The sequence below is a fragment of the Cebidichthys violaceus genome, unplaced genomic scaffold, assembly GCF_023349555.1.
Source record: "Cebidichthys violaceus isolate CVI_PGR_0920_01 unplaced genomic scaffold, fCebVio1.0.p SCAF_10, whole genome shotgun sequence".
Classification (NCBI taxonomy): Eukaryota; Metazoa; Chordata; class Actinopteri; order Perciformes; family Stichaeidae; genus Cebidichthys; species Cebidichthys violaceus.
This window is the reverse complement of record NW_027176263.1, coordinates 8,022,860-8,049,903: the sequence shown is the minus strand read 5'-3', so window position 1 is coordinate 8,049,903 and position 27,044 is coordinate 8,022,860. Positions and strand designations below refer to the sequence as shown.

At 39.6% G+C, this 27,044-nt stretch overlaps 1 protein-coding gene across 15 annotated transcripts in view; it reads right to left on the bottom strand.

Annotated features, from left to right (window-relative positions):
• adgrb3 (adhesion G protein-coupled receptor B3) overlaps positions 1–27,044 on the bottom strand; it is a 111,122-nt gene that overhangs the window by 10,282 nt on the left and 73,796 nt on the right. For all 15 annotated transcript variants that reach the window (XM_068724087.1, XM_068724101.1, XM_068724109.1 and 12 more), the window contains 9 exons: positions 24,825–24,971; positions 23,687–23,762; positions 22,013–22,115; positions 21,407–21,450; positions 11,282–11,408; positions 10,213–10,316; positions 10,001–10,103; positions 2,133–2,283; positions 281–350 (listed from right to left, as the gene is read on the bottom strand). In XM_068724087.1, coding sequence (XP_068580188.1) covers positions 281–350; positions 2,133–2,283; positions 10,001–10,103; positions 10,213–10,316; positions 11,282–11,408; positions 21,407–21,450; positions 22,013–22,115; positions 23,687–23,762; positions 24,825–24,971 — 925 coding nt within the window. The remainder of the gene's footprint in view (positions 1–280; positions 351–2,132; positions 2,284–10,000; positions 10,104–10,212; positions 10,317–11,281; positions 11,409–21,406; positions 21,451–22,012; positions 22,116–23,686; positions 23,763–24,824; positions 24,972–27,044) is intronic.

The following is a 27,044-nucleotide window of genomic DNA, read 5'->3' as shown; positions in this document are numbered from 1 at the left end:
CACAGGGTAATAAAATGCTAAAGAGATTCTAAGCAGTGTTTATGTGTTTGGTATCCAGCAGGGATACAACTCTCACAAAATGGGGGTCCTGCTGCGCTATTTTGAAATTTGATTAGGTTCAGGGGACTTTGTTTATGGCATTATTTAGGTTATGTTTATGGCACTATTTAGGATAAGTAAGCCACTGCAGGAGCACTTCATCATTACGCTTAAGTGTTACCGTGAACCAACTGTGTGTGCACTGAATAATGAATATAGACAGAAAAAGAAAAAAACTTACTATAAAGGTGTCCCATAGCCCTTTGTTTTGGTGAATCCCATTGAAACAGCAACCACTAAAGCTGGTAATCCTTAAAAACAGAAAACAATCAATAGTTATTCAAGAAGTCCTTGTACTTGTCAGAACTGAGAGCACAAGTCCATTTTAATGCAGAAGAAGTCCGCCTCTCTGCCTTGCAGTCATTTTACAAAGTGCGGCTAGACTCACTCTATTAGAAGCTACAGTATGAGACTATACAATCATCTGAGAGTATATGATCAATTATATGCATTTCAATATTTCAATCAACATGCTGTACTGAATTCACTTAAGCAGCAGAAGAGAACAGACTGTACTGTGCTTTGTCAAAATGGCAGCATAGCATCGAGTCCAGAAAACCACCCAGTGAAATTTCATCACTCTACTGTAAGACATTTCACTGCCCTCCACACCATTTATATGAAGGTTTTTTTTTGTCTCCTCATTATAGATTGGTGTAATGGATTCGGTCCTTACTACTGTGTGCTTAGAATATTAACGCTTTTCCTCTCAGAGCAGCGCGCGCAGGTGCTATTGATGTAATCAGTTTCCTGGAGGCGCGAGGCGAAGACCCTGTGGCCATGCAGTGCCTCTCTGCAGTGCTGAAGAGGCAAAGAGTGCCGAGTGTACACAAGCATGTCATGAATCACTGTGGAGGCAACAGCCTGGTGGAGACGCTGCACTTCAAACAGGCTGCATAGGGAGACAACAGGTACCGTGTGCTACATGTCACTTTGGAAATCAGTTTTGAAAATGAATTTGTCTTCTGTTTGAATACGCGTGGTAACCTATAGAGGATTAGAGCAATTCTAATTCAAGTCGTGTAAGAAACAGTCATCATATTATGTAATGCATTTTTACTGTCACACAACAAGACATAGATTGTGTTATTTCTCATCAAATTGTATGTTATAGCGTTTTTGACAAATCCATGTGTTTGTAGAACAGCCTTTGTCCATATTTTCTTTTTTTTTTGCAGCAAGCGGTGGCACTGCAATGACTAAGAGAGCCTTGTTTGTTGCTAGGTAACAAGAAGAATGAGTGTGGGCTCTTTCATAATCAAATAGATTTTTCTAAAGGAGAGATTTTCTAGCAGTCTGTAAGAAAGAAGCCTTTGGACGAGGATTCAGACTTACATTTATCAAATGAAGAAAAAAAATAAAAATTCAGATTTTGATAAAGATATTTTTTACTTCCTGTGTTCATTGACATATATGTACAAATATAATTTATTATTTTTTTTTCAAGTGCAGGGAACACAGCGTGGGAGGCAGGATAAACTTAATTATCTGAAACCCGGCCTGATTAAAATAAATACGGTAGGTTGGTTCCAACCTGTATTTCATTTGTGATACATATTGATATTACAAATGATTCAACATTAGACTTTGGAAAGGATTTCAGAATAGGAATAATCATACAGCAGAGTAAATACATTCTCAACATTTTACCTTTGCAAAATTCTCCTGAACTCTGATTCTGAGGGTATGTATTGTGCTGCAGTGTAAAGGCTCAGCTCACACCCTCTTTATCAGACATAAGGTCATTGCAACCTGCTATGGGAGAGCCGCACCAGTCTGTCTCCCCCCACTGCTCAAGGCCGGTCCATTTACCCATCCCTCAGAGAGCTTGACTGGAGCACAAAAGCATCACAACAACGAGTCTGATAGGATGAGGATTTGGCTGCCCCACAGAGAGGATGGAAACAGTGGACGGAAAAAGACACACAGATACTTGGAAAGACACCTTGGCCAGAGACCTTGAGAGAAGATGGCAGCTGCGAGGGATGATGGAAGATAATGAAGAAGTTTAGGGAAACATGCTGCTTGCTTACCCCAGCCCAGACACAGAAAGCGCTTGCGGATGAGCCTGGTCCGAACCTTTCCCGTCACTGCCATGTAGGACTGCCAAGCCTCTGTGAGAACCCAGCAGAAGGATGCCAGGAAGAAGAAGTGCAGAAAGGCTGTCGTCATGATGCACACACCCTATTGATACAAGGGGGGGAAAAAACGGTCAGAAAGAGATATATACAAGGACCGTGGGTTCAGGAATTGCTTCACATTTACAGAAATGCAGCTTTCTCTACTAGAAATGCATCACCTTTAAAACTATAAAACACAATAGCGCTGCAATACAAAAACAAAAGCAGACTCCATCAGAAGCACAGATTTCTGCAAATCGATTATATTGATATTTCTCTATGCATTTGCCTGTCTAGACTGTCCACTGAAGCACCGTCCCGTGCAGTGAATGAAACAAAGAGTCAGTTTAAACTGTAGCAACAGAGGTGGCAATTGTAATAAAGATCTGAGCCGGGCAAGCTGACATGTGACTTAGCATTCCTCTGCACTAACCCTCATTAGTATGCTGGGGATCCCACCTGGAGGCATGTGAGACAAGGTCAACTGTTTTACACAGAGAGGAGGGGAAGAAAACACAACACTGCTTAAATGATACAGAATGCACGCGTCAGAGGCGGCAGATTGCATTCAGGATCAACAACGTAGCAGCACTCTTCAGCTTCATTAGCTTGTCCATCTTTGTTCCGCGGAGAGGCATCTCGAAATGCGATTGTTTAGAAGAGGATTAGAAATAGAAGAAGTATCCTGGAGAATCGTGTCATTTCACACTGACATTTGTGAGTGAGAAGAGATTAAGCTTCTTTTTTTTTTTTCTCCAGTTCAGATTGTTTGCAGTGTGAAGCGGTGATAATCTGAGCAATGCCGCACAAAGAGGGAAAGATTGAAGTGTATCGTATCGTCCCAGGGCGTCCACACCATACTGTGAGATCTGCCGTACACTTTGCATCCCCACCGAGAGAACCACACTAAATCCATCCATCCCCCGCAGTGTTCATGGGGTTCACACGAGACAGTAATCCTGCATTACCTCATGTGTGAGAAGAGGGGAATTGTGTTTACCTACAGCCTCTAGGGATATCAATTACCGAGACCTAAATATTTATCAAAGTTCATGTCATGTAAATCAAGTGCAGTATGAACTGTATGTCATAATGACATATTCCCATATGTCTTTGACACTGAAATGTAATTTGCAGGTTTGTGTTTTTTAATGGTCAACTTCAAAGAACATCTGTGTATAATGAGTAGCCTATAGAATAGATAGACCTTAATACTTTGATAGGATACCTTAAATATATACCATAGACAATAATAATAATAAGACAAAACAGGAACAACAATGTCCCGCTAAACTTGCATTTCAACTCAAAAATCTCCACTTTCTGTGACGCATGACTATAACATATTGTGGCTTCAGCAAGGTCAGTTCAACATGAACTAATTTCACCACTGGCCAGACCTAGTTAACCTTATAATATGGGTCAGTTTTGGCAGATATTTACATGTCTCATAAGGTAACAGAAACCAACTTATTCAAGCAGCCCTTTAGAACTGCTAATGTTGCAAAGAGGAAAATATCAAAGCAACCCATCAAAACAAAGCATATGATGCTCCCATGACTCATTGCCACCTGCCCATGTGGTAATTCCAGGTGCGTGCTGCTGCTTTTGTAGAAATCACACATGCATTCTGTGCTATAAATCTTTTGTTGAATAAGCTTTGAATAAGAAATAGAATTTATTGTGTAATTTCATAGCTACATTCGGCCTACTTCTGGGTTTTTTCTGCCGTTCCATGTGGATTAATAAATTCACTGACCTGTATGTTAGTACACTGCTGTGCTGTATGTGGTTATTACAGGATAAATATGACAAATCAGTGTAAAGAAATCGTACATGGAAGTAAAGACATATTTTTAAATGAAGGGGAAAACATGTGGGTCTGTCACACAGCAGCTACACTGCCTGTTGATGCAAAGCTAATTCTAGTGTTGCTGTTGCTCATGTGCTGTCCAAGGTGCTGAAAATAGAGCCTGCCTTGTCTCCTGGAAACAGGTCATATGCAGCCGTTATGTTTCACGCTTCACTCGGGTGCCTATAGCACCCAGCCTCGTTAGTCCTCACATATAAAAACTGTGCATTTGAAAAGAGAGAAAGGTACATTATGAGGACATTATGATAGAACCGGATGGACATAGGTAGTCATAGAAAAACAAGGTTGAAACCTAGAGTTCACGCTGCCCTTTGGAAAGGCAAATGCCTGGAGATGTTCAGCACACTGTGTCAGTATCCATGGAAACAGAGGAACTGAGGAAGGGACCACATTAAAACATTGCAGAGCTGATAGACACGAAGGTAAGGCTGGGAGCTGACGAGTATTACTCCAAGCCAGTTAGATAATAGCAGTTTAAGGTCAGGGCAGGAAATGTGAAGAACTTCTCACCGTGGCCTGACTACACTCGGACTAAAAGCTCCAGGTTGAGCCTCGACGCTCCATATATTACAAACTGAAAGCCTAATTGCCTTGAACTGCTTGAACACTTTGCTTCATAATGCAATGACAAGCCATTCAAAGGGAAAAAAAGAGCAGTGACATATTATTGAAGCAAAATATTAAAAGGGATTTCAGAACACCCTCTTTCATAATTGGATTAAACTAATGTTGACATGGTGATTCAAATATTTTCCTCAGAGCTCCAGGCAGTTTTATTTGCCAATCACAATGTATAATTTAATTATTTACAGATTCATTAATTGGTTAATAAGAATGCAGTGAACTTTCAGTCCACTTGACTTTGAATACGTATCACTATTACTGCAATACGCCCTTAGAAGATATTTAGGAGTTAGCTAGCTGGGGAGAAGCACATTAATTGTATCTCAAGTACGGTTCAGTTAAGATCTACAATGTTATTTGAAATGTTGCTGAAGAATCTGAACCATACCTTACAGCATTTCTTTTATCTTCCCAACTGCTCCGGATCAGTGTGGGAGGAGGAGGAGGCTGTTTTTTTTATTTTGATTGAAGCACCCTCCTTTTAAATCAAGCATAAAGTGCCCCGGTGCTTTATACAGTGGGTGCTTGGGTGGAGCACATTAAAAACTCCAAACAACATAGCGGTGGTGGCAAAGTGTTGTTGAACCACAGAGAAACACTGAACAAAATGCATCAACTTTGACACTAGTCACAAAATGTCTACTTCTGCCTACTTTATTTCAATATGTAACACTCTTTTAAGGCTCGAAACAATGCATATCATTATTCTCCTGAACCTCACCAGAGGATTCCTGCTGTTACAAAATGTGTAGGAATGAGCTGTATGTTGATTTTGCCTGTTTCAATGCACCAAGCATGTATTTAAAAAGTTTAACCTTCGAATGGAAGCCAGGGATAAATTAAATCCCTCTTTGCTGCACCTCACTATAAGGGAGGTCAAGCTTTGTGTACTAAAAATATACTATTGCTTAAATGTGCATACTGCAGTTACTGCATGTGTTACAGTACATATATGCCCTTGAGCATGTTTTCTGTTTGACATATTGTATGAACATGTGTAGGAATGATTATTTCTTTATTTAAACCTCATTGAAATGGTCAGCATAATGTTGTAACTGAGAATATACAAAGAGGCGGAATGTGCTAATATCATTGCAATTATACAATATATTTAATTAAAAATTAGAAGTTTCCATTTATTGAATAGCAAGTATATAAGGAAAATGCTTGACGATGTACAGACTGAGTGGAATCTCACTTCTACTGTACTTGGGGAATATATAAGGATGTACTAGAAGTTTTCTTTGGAAAAATAAATAATATATACCCTGAGTGTGTCCATCTACCCGATCCTCAGCAACTGCCATATTTATGTGGTGAGAAAAATCAATGTGCAATATTTACTGCAAAATATGTTGACTGTTGTCATACACTAAGAGTTGCTACAAGCTCTGAAGTAAATGTTTCTGTTTGATTTCATTTGTAAAACTGTATAACTCTGTGTGTGTGTGTGTGTGTGTTTAAAGTCTATGTGTTATCTAGTCACTATCTATTTTGTTTTCTTGTGTTAAATATAATTATTCAAGAATATGTAAATTTAGCTTTTGGCAATAATGTAACCTGAACATTCAATATTCATTCTTGACTAGATGCCAGCTTTGATAAGCCATCTGTGACGATACATGACTTGCAGCATTTAAACAAAAGGTGATCATTTTGTACACAATCTTGTGTTGCATCAGGGTGCGTAGGCGGTCATAAATCAGATAATAGCAGATAAGTTGTACAAAGCTGTTTGTTTAAAGAACTGTGTTAGCTCACAATACTCCTGACCAGATGACTTTATGACTTTAAAATAAATCCTTTTATAAAAGGTAAACATTTTCTGGTGATGTTTTGTTGGCACGCGATAGACCCCGGGTGCCTTGACTTTCACCCACTTAATGTTCAGTAGAATAGATTCCTGCTCATTATTAGATGAATATATTAAAGGAACTCTAACTCCAAGAAACCCTAATTCTACCTTCCCTCTGTGCTTCTCTCTGTCTTCTTTCTATAATCCTAGACGAACAACAACAGAGGACAAAGGAAAAACACAGGCAAAGGTGACTCACTGACTTCCTGCTCCCAGAAGACACCTCCACACCAAAGAGATGATTTCTATTAGACGATGAGCAAGTCTGAATCCACAAACAGTGGAGCCAATTATATGCACTTCTTACAAGAGATGGAGGAAAAACAAGTGAGGCAGTGTCAGGCAGCATGGCAATTAAACCCACACAGGGGCTATGTTTTCTCCTCTCGCTGGCCTACTGCGGAAACATTGGGCTCTACAGTATGTCTGATCAAACACATGAAATATTTTCTCAAATATTATTACAACAGGAGCGACACATTCAAGACAGAACAAAGGGATAGTAGTGATAAATTCATGGCCCTGGAAGTTTTATCCACAGCATTGTGGATGCTCGAGTAGACAAACACAGCTTTCTAAACTTGACTGAACCAACATCGATGTACCTTACCATTGTTGATGACGGGCCCCGAAAGAGCTAGTTTGGTTTCGTAAAAAAAATGTTTGAGGCTGTGAGAAATGAATAGGTAAAATGCTGTTTTAGCTATTTTAGAACTTAACATTTAAATTAAGTCTATTTTTATCTGAAATGTTTGAAATAATATGATCTTGTGGTTTAAGCTTTTGGTGCATCCACTGTAGGAAAACAAATAATGAAATTTGACTTTTGATTTTCATAGTTTCTCCAGATGAAAAAAAAAACAAGATCAAACATTATCGGTAATATGTACATATGTCTGTATATATACAGAGGCAACCTTACGTTAATAAAAAAATGCAGAATTTAATAAAACCTGCATTCATCGATTTGTTTTGGCCCGTTGGCCGCATCGCAACAAGCTTTAAACACTATACTGACATTTTAAAAAGCTGATATGACAAATGTGTTCGCCACACAGCTGCCAAATGACACATCCAAAAGATGAAGAACAATTTAAGCATTTATTTGGAGTCGTGTTTCTGGCCACCTGCTAAATGTAAGTCCAATATTCACTCTCCTTTTAGCTTCCTGTTTATGGCCTCCAACAAAAATATCTGAAATATCTGGCTCTTTGGCTGCTAAATGCTCCACTATGTTCACCAGCTGGTCGCTAACTAGCAGCAGGCAGCAGAAAAGCTCTGCTATACCTGCTACCTGCTGCTGGAAACAAGGTCGATGAGAGCCATGAAAGCGAACTAAAACAGTAACGTTGCAGGCAGTAAAACCAAACAATGAGCAGAAAGATGCTCAAACGCTCAATAGAGCTGAGGGGAACTGTTAAGTCTGGTGATAATTCTCTCTGGGTTCATCACTAACAGCAACCCTTTCACATAACAGAATTATTTGATCCATGGTTAGAATAAAAATGTAAATTTGTGCAGTTTTAATGTTTAGTATAAAAACCAATATTAGCCAGTTACAAATACATTAATCAGTTTGTTGAGTCACTCTGAGAGACGCTGAAATGACATCTTCAGAATGTTAGTGGATTTTCTGAAAACCACCTAATCTCTTTGCAGATTTCAGAGACAGATATCCTATTAGCAGCATGCCAAGTGAATAGTCCATGTTAAGTGGTGGTCCTCATAATCAAGACAGGAGACGACTAGAGCCCTGATTAAATCTGACAAGGCTTCAAATCAGCTCAGCTTTAAAATTGCCCTAAAGCTTTGTGCATTGTGTGCCAGATATGTCAGGGCCAGCAAAGAAGAAACAGATGAACTTATCACATGTGGATGCTGATTGTTTGTTTTTCTATGACATTAAAATGGTCAATTCATTTTGGAGTGAATGGTTACAGGTAGTGCATTTCATCCACATTTAATCCATAGTGTCACCAGTAACCAGACATTGTAGGTTTACCAAACACACCTTTTCTTTTATTTCTTTCATTCATTATTCATTCATTATCCTATGTTCAATTTAGGGAAAATTAATAGGGGGAGGCATTTTGATATATACATAATGAGATGAGGGGAGACAAACTGTGTGTTCCTTCCAAAATGTAAAGGTATACTGAGAATGTGGTTACACAATAAAATGGATAATGTGTAATTGTGTAGCACTGCCAAATGACAGAGAAGGTCATCTGTGTGGGCAGCTTGTAAATTCCAACTACTGTTTGCCAAACAATCTTTTACATTAGCCACTTGTGTACTGGCCAGTTATGAAGACAGAGAGAGGAAGTGATACATATTTATTGGAAGAAGTTGACGGGAGTCGTTGTCCTTTTGAATCCTGCTGACTCGATCTGAAGTCCAGCTCTCATCTGAACAAAAACAGTTTTCTTACTTTTCTAAGTACGAGCGCTGCTTTTATCCTCCAGCCCAACTTTGAAGCTGCGCCTTAGCGTCACCGATATATGGGTGGCATTGCAATTATTCATCAGTCTTTGATTGACTGGTGCGCCATGTCTCCTGGTGTGCACCATGTCTGCCTTGCTGCTCCTACACTGTTGAATCTCTTTAACTGTCAGACTTGTAAATGATTGCAGTGCTTCAGGTTTGAACCACAGTAATAAAACTGGCATTAGTGTTTCATCTCAAAGTGATCTGACTGTCCTCTTCGGTATATTTTTTTTTGTTTTCTTTATGGCATCGCACCTTTCATTGCAATTAGAGACTTTCTCAACGCCAACAGATTGGGCAGTCTAAGATTTACCAGAGGACAATGTAACACCATTTGTCCTTAGCCAACGCAAAGTGGATCGACATCTTATAGAGGCATTAGGAACACTTAATATTCCATTTGGATGAAATATGAGAAGCTTGTCTGCCGAGACTCAAAAGAAGATGAGTAATTTGCATGAAAGAGGCTATAATGTATGTGTTATATTTTTGTACTCTCAATGACAAAGCCAACAACTGGTTCACAAAAGGCATCATTTTGGAGATTAGACTTCTGGTAAATGACCAGTGAGACTTTAAATCAATATCTTTTCAAAATAAGGACAATAAGGGTTGATTGAAATGTCTCAAATTAACTGGGAACAGGTGAAGATGATGGACTTTCCACTGTTGTTTACCTCCAAAAATCATGAGCATGACCCGCATGATATTCTGCATAATGAACTACAGTATATGACACAGCGTAAAGATCTCAACCAAATGCTTACTGTGGCCAATACAAAAATAAAGAGCTCTTTTCAACCTACACATGGCCACAGTGAAGTGCCACGTGGATCTTTCCACTGCACCATTATCCAACTTCAATTCGTAGACATATAAAAAAGACCACTGGACCTCCATGCTTTATAAACTGTGCTGAACAAATCCTTAAATGACACTTACCACATTGTGCGTCTGCGTTTGTCCAACAAGGATCAATATGTTGGAGCAGATTATAGATAAGCAGAAGTTGAGCAGGATGATGGATCGTTCAGAGCGAATATATCTGAAGAAAAACAAGAACAATAAAAGCAACCATTGTTATCACATGATTTAGCAAATATTATATTGTAAAAAATGCACAAAGTGAAATCATCCTTAAGTGTTGCAGTTACCTCCATAGCACACCATAGATCACAGACAATGTGATCAAGGAGAGGCAAGACAGACCACAGCCAACTATCAATGTCACAGATGGGACCCCTGAGTACGCCATGGTCTGTGGAGGAGACAGAGCAAGACGAACCAGTCAGTGGGAGGTTGGATGTGGTTCATGCAGGACAGTAAATCTTTATTGTTGCCCAGAGAGAGAACCAATCAAAACAACCATACCACCGATCTGAATAACAGTCCACAGTGGGTTCCCTAATACACTGTGAGGTATGAAGTGCATGCGTGGGCTTGAAGGCCGTTTACATGCAAGTCTTTCCATTTATCTGTGCTGGACTTTCTATTGCAAAAGAATGGAGGCTGAAGCAGAGTCACTGGAAGCTATAAAGGCTCAAGTGCATCAAAATGTTTTGTTTGATTTGTTTTTCTAGTCACATTTGACACCATGTGAGCCGGCCAATCACAGGCCTGCTATTTGGAGCTAGCTGTAGGCGCTCTGTGGTTTGCCATTCTGCTTTTGAATGCCTCAGGCCTGACAGAGAGGAAGGTAATAGGTGTCTTTGTGATATCTCAATTCCTCCTGTGTGCTAATGCAGAGGCCACGATGTAAACATGTTTTCAAGGTTTATAGTCTCATGTCAGGTATCAGCTAAACACATGGTTTCAAAACCTCATCCACAGAAACTGACAGCAGAGACTAACAACAGAAACAAATGTCAAAGCTGACAACTGTTTTCTTTCCCCTTGACCAAATGTATATTTGACTGACACCCAGGCACCAGCATGCACACACCCTCCCGCGTGCACGCGCGCACGCTGAGTTACACAAATGTATGTGCAAACTACAAATAACAGCCCACAATCTCCCTTTACCGCTGAATTACTATTTAACGGGATTAGCACACCAAAGATTCAATTTCCATTTGCACCAGCACACACACACACACACACACACACACACACACACACACACACACACACACACACACACACACACACACACACACACAGGCAGTGTTTCTCTACATTGGCCTATAAAACCCACACTGAATAACAAATCAATAGCCTACTTACTATTTCTCTTGGTTGCTGAGCCAAAATGGCGAAGGTAGATACACGATCACATAAGCATTTTGTATGAGATGCATCTGTTAGCACCGTTTTACATCCTTTGGCGGACCAGGCTCCCCAAGAATCGTTCCTGCAAGAAGAAGGCAGAGGCAATTAGAGGTTTTAAATCCAGCGGTGGCACGACTTCACAGGACTTATCGACATCGCTCCGGGTTTCCTATTTAATTCATTATTTGAATCGAGAGCTATAGAGCCGTATGGACTGCTACATTAAAAAAAACAAAAACGCGAACAGACACATCGACACGGCTCTTGTGTGGCTACGAGCAGCATTTCAGCAGAAGCAGATAGAGAGGCAGAGACACGGAGGAGGGGGAGGACGCACGGAGGTGTCCAAGCAGACCGGTCCTGATTGATTCGCTATACGCAGATATAGATACCAAGAAGTGTTGTGAAAACATCGCTGTTCCCTCACAATGTTTAGAGATAAGAGCGTTCATATTTACCTGTGTGCCTGTCTGCGTGACTCTCTATTCCTCTAGATCTTTTCCAAAACGTATTCCTTCTTTCCCCTCTCAATGCCCCTGTTATCCTGTCTTTCTCCCTTTCGGTTGATTTTTTTTTCACCCCCCCTCAGCTGTTTTAATTAGCAGCTTTTTGAATGCTTCCTTGGGGGGATTTTCACCCTGGAAACGGTGGACAGCATCAGATTGATACTCTGTTCCTCTCTGCTGGCGTGAGAGGGGGAGGTTGATACAATGAAAAAAGAAACGCACGCTGTCGCAGGATCTGTTTATTCGGCTGCAGGTCTAATGACATGACGGGCATAAAAGACGGTTTTGGATTATTCCTGAAAATCATTTTTACACGAAAGTTATCGCTCCTCGGTGAGAAGCGCTTTGCAAAAAAAAAAAAACAACAACCCTCAAAACACTGCAGAACTAATACCACCCCGCGGAAGCAGCGCGAATGGTTGCAGCCAGTCTACACTTCACACCGCTAGTAGGTGAAATGAAAGGAGCGCTTCTCTTCCATTTGTCATTCGCCCCCACTCATTTTCCATATGCAGAAAAAAAGCCCCCTCATTGATTAAATGTGAAAACTTCATTTACACGAACACGTAGCCTGAATGTGCTCGGATCAGGGTTTTTTTGTTTTTGTTTTGCCGCAGCACATAACCCGATATTAAGATTCGTATCACAAACAAGCAAACACCTGTTGTCCACCTTGCTGTCTTCTCACTCTATAGCATCCTGCTCACATCACGACATAGCTAGACGATTCCCCTGAGATATGAAGATGCATACCGCTGATTTAAAACAACACAGCGCGTACTAGCTGTTAGTTTGTGCACCAAGTGGCGTTCTGCTGTGTAAGGCTATCCTGCTTTGTCATTTGATCAATATGGCTGCAATATTTATTATTCCTGGAAGGGACTGTGGAGCGCTTTGCAAATTTCCAACCAGTATTCTGCATGAGCAGTCTTTACACAGTAATGCAACAATAAAAAAAATAATAAAAACCTCTTCACTTCACCCCCCTCATCTCTTCTCTTCATTACTGGGTTGTGACTGATTAGTTGAACTGATGCATGTCTGACTGCACACAGAAAGCTAGTCGGCTTATATCCAGTAGTTCAGCACCCTCATGGAGCCATTTCAACATTATTAAAAATAACATACATTTTTGATTCCATCACTATGATTTATCTGATTGCCTTGTGAAGTTGATGCATAAAGCCCATATTCTCTGCAGGCTGTGGAGGAGGTATCTCACTGCAGCTGGAGTACTGAGTCCCATCTTAAAGGCTCATAGTGGACACACCATATTGCTGATTTAGATGTTCAAGGACTTCTTTGAGGGCTTTCTAAAGGAAGGTTCAGCCTCTCATGATGATAACTACAAGACTGTGATCAGACTCTTGAACAAGTTCTTGTGAGTAACTCTACAGAGCTGCACCATATAATACCAATAAAACAATGAATCTAAGAAGCTTTTCTAATGACTTGGATGGCATAGTAACTGAAGAATTCTTGATGCCAAATGTGTGCGTGATGTATAGGGAGAAATCAAAAAAGCCAGTGTGGCTTAAAAAGTAGGCACCTGTGGGTGCAATAAAGGCCCCAGTTTAGTACCAGAATAGGAGCCGTGCCTTGAGAATTGGTGAAAGACCGTTAACATAAAGCTCAGTGACCTTCAATCATTGACTAAACACATGGTGCTGACCTTAGCTGAAAGCCCTTTTAAGGCCTAGAGGAATTGTTGGAGAAAGCATTGCTTGTTGCAGCTTTTCATCAGTCAATGTGTCTGACTATCTGTCAGACACATGTAAGTCCAATGAGAAGTTGCAGTGTGTTAAGTTCTTCAGAACTGTTGTTATTGGGGAGGTTTCTCTGTGCATAGTCATACACAGTTAACATGTTCATACGGCTTGAGCTTAAAAACAAACAAACAGAAAACACGTTCTTTAATAGTATTGCAGGCTCGTCAGTGTTTGCAGTAATTCCCGTAGGACAGAGAGTCGAGCTGTGATGAAGTTGCTGGGTGACCAACAAGCATCACGGCCTTCACATCACACAGCTGCCCACTCGAGATGGCCCTTTGGGTATGCTGCTGTTGCACTCTCGAAACACGACTGTCACATTCAGGAGAAAAACCACTCTCTCCGAGGCACACTTTGTTGTGATTTGAGATTGACAGCACGTGCCTCGACTTCTCGATAACTTTGGGATGAATCAGCCGCTCCCTCCCGGTGATAACTCAATCCTCGACGTGATCTGTTCCTAACTTTTGAAGTGGTAGATGTTTGCTTCTCTTTTGTGCCAATGTGAGAAGCTGCCAGGAGAACATCCCTGACTGGGGATTTATGTGTGTCGCGTTTGATGTGTTGCCTGACCTTATCGGGGGCTTGGTGGCCTCAGAATATAAACTGTCCCCTAGAGAAAGTGTCAGTGCTGATGTTAACCACACTGAGATTGATGACATGACATTCATCACACCCTCTTGGTTGACCACTTCCTGTCCATGCAGTGATGTATTGACAAGTTGGTATTAAAACTTCCATGACTGAAATATTGTGACAGATTTAAATCGTGCTCCATTTCTAAAAATATTTAAGTGTCAAGATGCAAGAAAAGTGACAGTACAGTGACTTAGAGAGTCGACAAAGTTTTAGACACATTCATTATTTAAACCCTCATGTCTTACTGACACACAGAGATAGACGGCTGCTCAAAACTCCAATTAAGTTTGTCTTCCTTGCTGAACTTTGACAGATCGTGTTCCTCCAGCAATAGAGATCTTATTATCGAACCCATAACTTATCCACACTTCCAAGTGCACTAAAGAGTCAAACAGTGAAGTTCTGTAACCTTGTGATTGTCCAGCTAAACAAGCTGGAGCAGCCTTATAGACTAAATGATCAGACTGGGCTGCAGTTTTTTTAGCCTGTGTTGTTACATGTCCTTCAGTTTTGAATATGACACCTCTTTGTTCACCATGTAGTATTTCTTCAGGAAAGCATAACAACCTTCCAAAAAGCTCTTTAAATGAATCGCATGCCCACATCAGATTAGCCAGGCGCTTGGCTGAGGGCTTGAAGATTGCTTTAGGCAATGCACTTCAGGCAATCTTTTTTAAAGTCTTGAAAGACTGACACACAATGACAGGCAGAAGAGAGTGGGGGCAACGCTGGGGGAAATTATTCCATCCATCTTGGATCTCTGGATGACATGGCAATTCATGTGAGCCTGTGTGCCCCACTGAGGGTGTTAACTGAATGAAGACAAAAGAAAAATGAGTGCGTATTTTTTTTCTGTAACAGGAACAATCTGAGTGAGATGGAACCCTGAAAAGGAGGTAGACAAGCAAAAGAACCTGCAGTTTGGATTTGTTAGTGAGCACAATAACGGCTCCACAGGTGCACTCTAATTGAAGGTGTTTTGCACCAACTAATAGGTCCATTATGCCTATTATCACTCTTCAGTTCACCCACTTACTGTGTCTGTCCAAATCATTTCCAACTTGCATTTGTGTCAGAATAATGCTGAAGTATTTAACCCATTATTATTAAACTGTGTGTTTCCTCAGCTAATGCTAAAGGTGGCTAACATGACTTTTCCACTGAACCATCTAAGAAGTCGTTATTGGAAACTGTTTGGAAGAGGGCCGGCACTTTCAAAAAAACAAAGATGATTGGATGAATCATCTGTCAATCAAACTTTCCCAGAAGTGAGTTGTGAGAAGAGTGAAAACCTCTTTCAGTGGAGCTATTTGCTCTTCAATGAAGAAAAACTCACTAGTTATATTATATATATATAACTGATGCTTTTTCAGCATCTGCTCTAACAGTCGCCTCTCGAAGTCATCATGCGCACAACTAAGCCACACCTGTAGCTGCCAGTAGCCCGTCACGGGCTGTGATTGGCCGGTGCTCTAGCTTACCAGACTCAAAAGCAGTACTTGAAGCCTGACGAGATGGATCTCCGTGTGATATGTGATTGTCTCGTGATACAGCGACAATCTGGCAACATGTGAATCCTGCTCTCTCATCTATGAAGCAACCCCACTAGGTTTATAAGTAAGGCAACATACAAATACAATAATTAGGGCGAAATAAGTCAGTCTGAACTGACAATGACACGTCTGCACTTGTGCTTGTACTACCGCAGGGTGCACATGTGATGTATCCAACTCACATTCTGTGTTCTCACCCACACAAACACAGCAAAACCTCCTGCTGTCAACTAATGCATGGTCTGTGTCCTCATCAGTCCAATGAGTCCTTTTCGGATTGAAGCGTGAAATTACTGTAAACATCGCCCACGTTGTTACTTCTTCTGCCTCCCAATGTTCTTCAGCAGTCTACAGAGATCAAAGTGGACAACCAGATGTCCTGAGCAAAACCAGAGGTGGTTTAATTTAATTATAAATGAATCCGCCAGAAACAAAGAATGCAAAGCTCTCACAATTATCTTCTCCCCATCTGCAGCGGCAACAGTTTCCATTCAAACCCGACCTAAAAACGAGTCTTTCTAATCTGATTAAGTCTGTGGGTGCAAATGTGTCTTTTTGAGGCTCTATGATGTGAAAAACTTTGACAACTGCTGATCTCAGATATAGAAATGTCAAAGAAGCTTGACGTCAATGAAAGACACCATTAGAGAGCACTTTAAACAGAATTAGAACGCTTGAATACAACTTTAAGTGAAAGAAAAAGCCAGAGATGTCCATTTTGAGCACTACATATACATCAGCAGCTGCAGTTATATTTACTGTTTACACAACTTGTTGGATTTCTTAAAACTTAAGTAGAGCGACAGTCTGTGAGGAGAAGCTATAGAAGCCGGATTTTGTTTGTCTGTTACTAAGGAAAGCAAAGCTGGAAGTGTGTCAAACTGGGCCAATGGCACTCATGTATCATCTGGTATCTACTGTATATCACAATAATGTATAAGAACCCAGCTGATGGAGAACCAAGTCTTGCACTAAAGGTATCTCTGGGTTCTTCAAATTCCCCTCAGTTGGTGTGGCCTGTTTGGCTCAATTCCAGGGTATCCAGATGTTACTAGAACCTGAAGCTGCAACAGCTGCTATTCACACCTTAACACATAAATGATTAATGGGTTTTGGCTCCACAGGAAGCAGAGATTTCTTGGTATATTGATGGTATGAACTATATAAGTATAATTTGAGATATAAGTATTGAGGTAATTCATTAACAAAAGCTGAACAACAGCATTGTACCACTCATCAGTTTAGGTAACTTGCTGTCACAGGTTCGAAAGTGATGTGTTTTTTTAGTAATATCTAAAATATTGCAACTAGGTCCACCAGCAAACCGCTTGATGCAGCTTGATCTCCTGTTATTACAAAGTGTGTACAGTTTTTTTTTCCATTTTATCCTTCAGGCTGTTATTATTTAGTATATGACCTTGTATGTTCTGCAGACTAAATCATCAAAATTGACTCGAGTAGACTTTAAAAAAAGAAAACACTTAATATTATGGCCTAAGTTTCAGCACATGTCAAATGTATCATACATGTTAGTCCATAAAGATAACAATCTGTGTAGTTACACTGCACTGTATAAGGACGCAACATTAAATACTTACAATAGCATCATAACAATATAATTTATCACATTCAGAGTGTTTTAGAATGGAAGCAAACAAGAAGAAACAAGGAGAATCAAATCATAAAAAGTAAAAAAACAGGTTTGATAAATACGTCAGTCAATAAAAGAGGCTGTGTGTATTAAAGATGCTTTAAAGAGGGGTCGAGGTGCTGTTAATTCTGATGTGGCAAGTTATTTCAGGATCTAAAGCCTTGAATGATGAGGCTTGTCCTCTAATAAGACTTTGGTGGATAATCTGAGAGGAGGATGCAAAAAACATCTGTGATTAAAAAGTCAGAGAGACACTCATATTGCTTTCCATGCACTCCTCTGACTTTACAAGGATTCAGAGTACTTTGAAAGCATCTAATTGCAGGGGAATGCCAAAAGGCTCGAACTAGCTTGTGATGTCATTCTGTAATTTTTCTTTTGATGCAAATTTGGTGGCATTTTGGAGAAACTAAGAGGCTAAAATGTATGCAAGCGATTACAATGTTCACAATGAGATTAATTCATCTTTTGAAACCATTTAAAGAAAGATGAGTTCTAAGCTTAGACAGGCTGAAAAGTAATCTGATTTAAACTCATGCTGGAGTCACAATGATACTGAATCTCCGAGATAGTGCACATTAGTGTGAGATAATAAATCCCCCTCAAAATTGTATTTTTGAACACTACAGGGAAGTTGACTGATTTAAAACCACTGTGTTGCATTTCACATTTTTCCCATGGCCCAGTGGTGGGATATTGGCAATTTCAGTCTTGTTTGATAACTGAAAATATTGACATTTCAAAGAGTAATAAAACTGTATGCATCTGACCTGTTTACACTCGGTGCTGTGGAGCTGCAGACTTGAAGTGTAAATGAAACAAACAAACAAACAAACAAACCGATATTGGCTCTCTGGGTGCCCTAATGTTTTATTTTTTTGCATGGAGAGCTGCATATTAAAATGCTTATTCATATAATTGCTTTATTCTTTACTGCATTTTGTTTGTTTGTACTTTGAGCTAATCACTGCCAGGTGCAGTAGAGTATCCTCTAATTGTCTGGGTTACAAAACTAGTCAAAACATGACAATCTCAGGGAACACATGTTATTAAATGTGTTCCAGACCTTTGCCACATGTGACAGGTGCAATTTAGCTTATTTTACATGCAAAGAAGTAAATTATGATTGCTTGGGAACTAATTATCTTGTCAACACATATTTAAAATGATGCAGAAAAATATCGACCTAATGATTTTATTCATAGTCACATTAATTTTCATCCTCTTAATATTGCTAATTTGCAGTGACTTAAATGGGTCATTTACTTATGTGAAAGTACTAATACCATAAAATACTCCATTACTAGTAAAAGTCCCACATTCAAATGACTGATGCATAAATACAAATAGCGTTTTAATGTTGGAGCTGGAATTAAATTGAGTACCTCAAAATTGTACAAAAAAAATATTACAGTACTTAGTAAACGTGTTCAGCCACTTTCCACCACTGTAAATGATCAATCCAAGTCAAAAGATACTTTATATGATTATGTGAATTGTGTTGTCTCAACAAGTGTTAAAGCACGTATTTAATCATACAAGTTACTCAGCACTGGTGAGAAAGAATTGCACAATATTATGCATTAATTGTTTTTCTGAATTGTTTTGCTGGCTTGCTTTCCCTGAAATGAATGCATTTTAATACATGGAATTATTCTCATTTAGCTAGTGCCTCAGTTCAGTCAAAAATATCCATAATAATAACAACAACAATAAAAAGCACAAGAAACTCTCTCTTAGTGCTCCCTTTTACTAAAAAAAAAGAAAGATGCATTTATCTAGTTCTGCATGTTATTGAGATTTAATAGTACTTTATTAAAAAGGCTCCCATTCTGTTCTCTCTGCAAGGCAAAGTATGGACGAAGCACAGAGAGCCCCACAGTAAACGAGGAATGTATGGATTATATCACAATATCAAGCTTCAGCTTTGTAGCAATGAACAGCATGTTCTCTTCTCAAAACGCTCTCCCCAGCTGCTTACATAAACAGACAAATCACAAGAGTTTTTCCTTGTGCTGTCACAGAGGAATACTGACGCCTCAGGCTTCTACCCCTGTGATGAAAGTGAAGCAGCAGAGACTCAGTTGTGGAAGCTTTTCTGTAGCTGTGTTCAGCAAAGTATTCATATGTTGTGTATCTGGACCTCAGCGAGTCAGAGGACACAATTCTCCACTTGTGAACAACGTTTTGGTTTCTGCTAATGGTTACAGTGAGCACTCTCTTCTGGTTTGGACCAACATGGCTGACAGATGGTGTATTACCCCCTTCAATGAGTGCTGAGAGTGGCTGCTATTGTGTTATAGGACGAGCCAACTGTTTGAAATGAACATGATAATCATACCATGGAGTCATTCAGTGGTGCTCTGATTAAAATGACTTGAGGGAAAAAATGCTGAAATTAAAACACTTGGTTCGTGAAAGTCAGGGAAAGTGAATAGAGCACAGTTCTCCCAGTTGTATTTTTGCTGTTAAAAAATAGACCAGTTGCCCTCAAATACCATGATAGTGGACATACTATGCACAGTGCACATGATATTTCAGAGCAAAAATAACAACCTCATATAAGCTGTTGCCTGAGCTGGTCCAACATATTTCAGTTACCCATGAGCTCTTCTAAATATCAGATTGGTCTTAAAATGACGAAGGTGAAGATTTCATTGCTGGTTGATTTAGCAACACCTGCCGTGACTTTTTTTACAATAAAAAAACAGCCCCTGAGTTGCATTCAAAGACACATGTTAATAATTCAAAAGCTATTAGCTTCTGTTCCTTATTTTGTGTAATTAGTAGTAGTCTCTCAGCTAAAGCACGCCTCACTGCAAGGAACACAACAAGTTCACTTCCTGCAAATGGAAATGCTTCAACAACGTTGGTTTTATCAAGTGACAGTGTGACAAGAACATTGCTGTCAAATAACAGTGCAGGTACAAGAATCATTCCACTGCAAATGACGCAACATCAAATCCTCTGAAACAGCATCACAACACCAAACTCAAACAACTCAAACTCAAACAAGCCCACCTCAAAACAGATATATATATATATAGTGTAAGAGCCAGCAAAGGTTTCAGAAAATCATTAGTTAAGAAGTGGCAATGAAAGGAGTGTTGACGGAATAATGTCCACACATTAAAATATACTGTAGTATTATACAACCCAAAACTAATAACATAAGTTTTGTTGCAGTTGTGTCAGGTCTTCATTTGTCTCCTTGATTATTCTTCTGGTTTTGGACTGTGCTGTTGTCGTGTGTTTCTTTCTGCTAATGCAGATGTCCTCATATTTTCTGAGAGATTTCCCTCTCGATATGTTATATAATTCGGCAGTATTTGTGGCTTCAGCCAGTGACTAGCTGGCCTGTTTATATCTCTGTAAGTTGCCCATTAAAATTTGTATTTTTCAGATGTCTGTTGAAGCCCACACATGCTGCTAATTGGCTTTAACTTAAACGTTCTGGCAAGTACAACTCACTTGTATGCATATCTTTATAACTGTGGTTTACAGGAGCAAATGCATGCGTGAAGAGAGTCAGTTTACAGGAACACTCCAATTGCAGAGTCTCACCCACACACTAAAGACCCTGAAACAACTCCAGCTGAATTACTATAGGCTTAAATCAACATGTGTTAAGAGTCGAAACATCGAAACAACAGTTTCATTTATAGCTGGGATTTTGTAGAGGGCTGTATTATCTCATAAGGTATTCCTATTATTTTGTCCACCCCCTGATCAGGCTTAATGTATAATTTTGTCTTGCAGGTTTATTTCCCCAGCTCCCTTTCTTGTTTGCTGTGCGATTGGCTCACCCAACTTCTCTGCAAAGAGAAATGTGTTCCTGACTTTTCAAGATGAAGGGACGATGCACACTAAACACAACTCCAGAGGCATAACAGTAAAGCAATATAACAACAACATAAAAAACATGGAACAAGTTATAAAAGTGAAAGAGCATGCCCACTTACATCATGGTGCTGTCCCACAGTGCACAGTAAGGGTGCATTGTTCCCTGGAAGGCAAGAGAGGACAAAATGTTTATCAGCTAAATTATGGTGGTAATTGATCATCATTAACATCATCACCATCATCATCATCATCATCATCATCATCATCATCATCATCATAAGCAGACTGCATATTCGTCCTTCGATGTAGATATTTGTGTTTCATGGATCACATGAATTAGAGTGCAGAGTGCAACATCAGAGACACACACACTTGCTGACACGTTCAGACTTGCGTGCACTTTATCTCCGAGATGAATAAAAGGGCCTGGATCATAAAAGGGATTGTCCATGTAATTATCTGACTGCAGTGTGCTCTCATGACACTGGGTGCTTGCAAATGAATTATCAGGCCAATTAACCACTATTGTGTGCCGGCTGATGGGAGGTTATATGTGCAGTGGTCATTGTAGAACATTCAGTCAACGGACAAAAACTCTTTCTAGAGTGTTAAAAAAAAAAAGGAACCTTTGGTGTTTTATACCAAAAATATCACAAAAAGCTATATTCATAGGCTCAAACATGTATTGGTGGATCTGAAAATGCCAGAATGACTGCGGTGCTTACATTTGCCAGGTGAGCCAGTTCAATCTCCAGGTGGGACTCGGTTGCCTTGGGCTCAGGTCTCACAGTCACAGCGATGACCTTTGAGTTCACGACTGTGTGGTTCCTAAATCAAACAAAGATGCATGTAACTTCCTATTGTACACACTGTTTAATTGTCATTGAGGGTCAAATACTGGCCCTCATTTTTCTAACACAATATGGCAAAGTGGAGGCTAATCATGACTGATATTTAAGCTTAACTGTTTTAGCACCCTTTAAATGTCTTATATAAAGGTATAAAAGATGAACAACATTTAAAATGTTCAAAGTCTTAACCCTGATTTCACTTCAAACACCTCAGGTCTATTTTTATGCTCTGTGAAGAAGCATTAACACTTACGGATTAGGTTCAAGTGCACAGTCAATGAGATTAATGTGGGATCTATAGAAAACCACTTGTGCCAAACCTGATTTGGAGTCTCTGAGAGGATTTTGTGCACAGAGTTTGAATTTAAAGTTCCCCTCTAATCTAATAGAATAATCAAAAAATGTAGAGTGCTTTGAGGTAATGTTTAAACTACTTGAGTATTGGTGCAATGTGTTTTTTCTACCGCAGCTTGTATTGAATACAAACCCCAATATCAAGGTTGGGAGGATTTAAAAAGCTGCCCATTAGACGTCAAAGCAGCTATACAGGATGTTTGCCAGTGTTCAAAACATCTAACAGGGCTCACCTCAGATGAACGTGATATTGTTTTGTAACCTACGCTTTTGGAAAAATCTGCCATTATAGTCCTGTTTCAAAAAGCATCTCCAGCTTTTGTACAGATGACAGAATATTCTTCTTATTAGAAGCTAAAATACATGAGCGCTTCCCACTAGGAGGAAAACTGTCAACTTCACAAAGGAATGTAGAGGTGAGTCTGCAGCAGCCCGCTGTCCTACCAGCACCACTTGAGCAGAAAATATCTTTATCCGACTTTGTTATACTATACAAGTCAGTATTTTGGACTTATTTTAAAATGGAAATCAATGGCATACATGGATAAGTGCTTCACTTCCTGACTCAAAGTGTACTTCTGATACTTCTTGAAACCTCACAAGCTTAACGTTTGGCAAACAGGAAATCCTTAAGTCTAGCAGTTGCTACTTGATGTGCTTATCCTTCTGTTAGTCTGGAGAGGGCGAGCCTCAGAGTCCCAGTATGAGCTCCTCTCCACATGTGCACATGGGGGCTGCTGCTCCACCTGTGACAGCTGGCCTGGCCGGTCCTGGAATGACCGTTCTGTCCTTGGGACGTTGGTGCCAGGGACTTGTTGATCGAGGTGTGACACCAGGTGTTTGTTCAGGACATCCTGCTGCTCTTCCAGACACTAATGTCATTCTTAATTAACTACATTTTCAATGCTACAGTGACTATGTTTCATTAGGAGTATGCCACAACCTGATGTCTGTTAGCACTAAGGACTCAATTATAACAATTATAAATGAGAGTAACATACACAACAAAAGCAGCAACGGAAAAGTATGTGGTTGTCTCGTTCTCCTGTTGAAACTTTCAAATCTTTGAAGTGGAACATTTCAGGCACAGTCTGTTTATATGAGACTTGTTGTACTCTGAATGAAAATGAACAGATCTGAAGTTTCCAAAGGATTAAATCTGTCTCATAACACAAGGAGATATCCCGCCCTTACTTTGGTGAAGGTAGCATGAGTCCGAGAGTCTTGTAGAGTACTGTTCCCAAAATGAAGACAGGGGATCCCTCCATTTCTAAAAGGGGAAATGAACAATGAATTAACATTATTACCAGGTTTTAATACTAATAGAGTTCAATTTTATTGTGTCACCCATTTTACAAGTGGACCTTGTTAACAGATACATATTAAAGTAAATATTAAAAATGTCTATACTGTATATATTTAATACTGTAGGTTTTGTCTTCCAATAACACAATGAATTTCAAATGGAGGTTTTCATTTTTAATTGCTACAAACACAAATTTTACAAACACTTTTCACTTTTCTCAACAGACTTTGATGACTCCAGTAGGAGAAGTGTTAAAGTCTCCTATAGAATTATCTTCTTACACTGTCCAAATGAGAGTGCCTGGGATTAGGCACGTGGCACGGATTTCTAATCAATCCCTTGTTTTGTTATCTTTGATATATATTCCAGATAAGACTGATTACACCAATTAACCAAATGGTCTGGCTCTGGATTGCGATGTGCAGTGGCGACTGGCAGTGTTTGAAAGGAAGCTAAAAACGCTGAGTCGATGGAAAACTCAATGTTTGAACAAGCACAGCCAAGCAAAGTGGCTGTGTTCAAAGACTTGTGTTATCATTTTGATTTCTTAAAACAAGGGGTGGTGTAGCATGACAAGAAGATACCGTCTGCACAAGACTGATGTGTCTGTGTGCAAGTCTTGTTGTAAGTTTACAGACAGAGCAATTTAACTAAAGTCATTCAGCTTTTGCTAAAATGTCAAGATATTTATTTCATGCTCCTCAGCAGTGGCCACTGAATCCATCATTGTCTATTCACTATGCATTTATCCTACATTTATATTGCAGATTGTAGAAATGTTGCTGCAAGTTAAATATAGAAGTAAACTTTTCATATATATTCTAAGACAAAACCCGTTTGTACAGTATATGAGGACTGTGCGAGTTCTAAAGAAAGATGTGTTGGACCAGAAGTACAATGGCTCTCTGATATATATATATATATATATATATATATATATATATATATATATATATATATATATATATATATATATATATATATATATATATATATATATATATATATATATATACAGTCGCATACCTGCTGACTGGGAAACAAAGAGGCCCTTTGGGATCACCACTTTATCTTCAGAGTTCCTGGCCCAGTCAACCATGCCTTTACGACCCTTCATGGGGAAGTTGATGTCAGTCATCACAGACACTGCTGGGAGCCTCTGGATGCTGGCCACTGCAGGATTCAAACAAACAGACCAACAAAGAATTACTGAGGTTCAATATACTTTAGAATATGAATGACTTTATAGATTGTGTCTTGGAGAATCCTTGGATTTCCTTTTACCAAAACATCAGCCTGTAATGAAAATGTTTTCACATTTTTTTTCCTGTCTTGTACACTCAGGTCACATATCATTTCTGTATCAATGTGTTTGTGAGTATCTATGTTTGCTGCGTAAACACTGTGTAATGCCAGCATTACCTTTGGGACATACGCTTATTCACTTTGCTGAGAATTAGATGAGAAGATGGAGATCGCTTTCTTGTCAGTATGAAGATAGATAGATAGATAGATAGATAGATAGATAGATAGATAGATAGATAGATAGATAGATAGATAGATAGATAGATAGAAAGATAGATAGATAGATAGATAGATAGATAGATAGATAGATAGATAGATAGATAGATAGATAGATAGATAGATAGATAGATAGATAGATGGATAGAAAGATAGATAGATAGATAGATAGATAGATAGATAGATAGATAGATAGATAGATAGATAGATAGATGTATACTTTATTTATCCCCATGGGGAAATTTGTTAAAAAGAAAGCTCAAGCCAACCACCAGTTAGCTTAGTTTAGTTTAATGCAAAGACTGGAACAATTTGTATTTCTTGGCTGGCAGCCGTGACTTTCAACAGAATCAAGACAGCTTTTTTTCCCTTTTTTTGTAGTCTTTAAGCTAAAGTAAGCTAAGCTTAGCTAAGCTAAGCGGCTGCAGCTTCATATTTACCATGCAGATATGAGAGTGGAATCGTTGTCATCTCACTCTCAGCAAGACAGCAACTGGAAATGTTTTCTAGCTTTATCAATAGAAATCAAACTCATTGTATGTGGTGAGACTTGAAATTTCCGCTGTGCAGCAGTTGAAACGTTTCACTTTGTTGAATGCGCTGTTTACACCCTAAAAGTGAAAAATATTGCACTATTAGGCGTAAATATGTACACAACAGAGCGGAACCGTCCCTCAGACGTTGTGCAACAACACATCTGCTTTACTTTTTAAAGTGAAGACATTATGTGTGTTAAACACACACATACAGACACAAACAAATATACTCCTATAGGACCCAAATTCAAAACACAGGATTGGAGTGTGTCACACCTAAATTGAGATGTGTTTGCACCACTGAACAATGACATCTAGTTACCAGTGTATAAGTGTGCATGTGAATTTGCATGTCATTTGTAAGTCAAAGATACCCCCGACTGTGCTTTAATGCATTCATGTACACATGTAAAATAAAGTGCAAAATCAAAGCTTCATTTGCCACCTGGCAACTGGTAGACAGTTAATCCCCTTAACCACTCTTTCCTTTTCTCGCCTCCCTGCTGAGGTGCCATAAAAAGCCAGTCCATGTTCTAAGGCAGTGACAAGGAAAATACCCAGGATCAACTGAAAGGGCCTCAGCATTACAAGGGGAGGATAAAGCTGCACTGTTCTCTACCTGGTATCACATCCAGTCCCAGTCAGGTGGTGCTTTAGTGAGGGGAATCTGAGGCTAATCCTGATGCAAAAGCTCTATTGTTCCTTGTGCTTTGCCAATAATACAATTTGAATCCTGGCAAGACTCCACGTTTGAGTGAAATCTGTGACAGAAGGTGTGTCTGTGTGATTCGGATGATCCAGCAGCGGGCATGAAATCACAGAGCACCACAAGACCCGCCATTTGCAAAGAGGCCTGTTCACAGCACCAGATGTTGGGTGCAGCAGTGGTAAGTGTGTGTGTGTGTGTGTGTGTGTGTGTGTGTGTGTGTGTGTTTGTAGTTTTAGTCACGGAGGCACACTGTGGAACACAACAGGGTGCTAGTATGACTGTCTTTCAGAGTCCTGGATAATTCTGCAGGTAAATGGGGCTTTGCACTTGCCTGATGGGGCTAGACAGCACAAATGAAGTGATCACTTAGGATTGTGATGATTCTAACTACCGATTCAGTGCACCGAGTATTCTGTGGGGCTCATTTTCATGAGAGGGAATTATAGCAATGCTCATTGCGTTTGAATACGGTCATGAGAG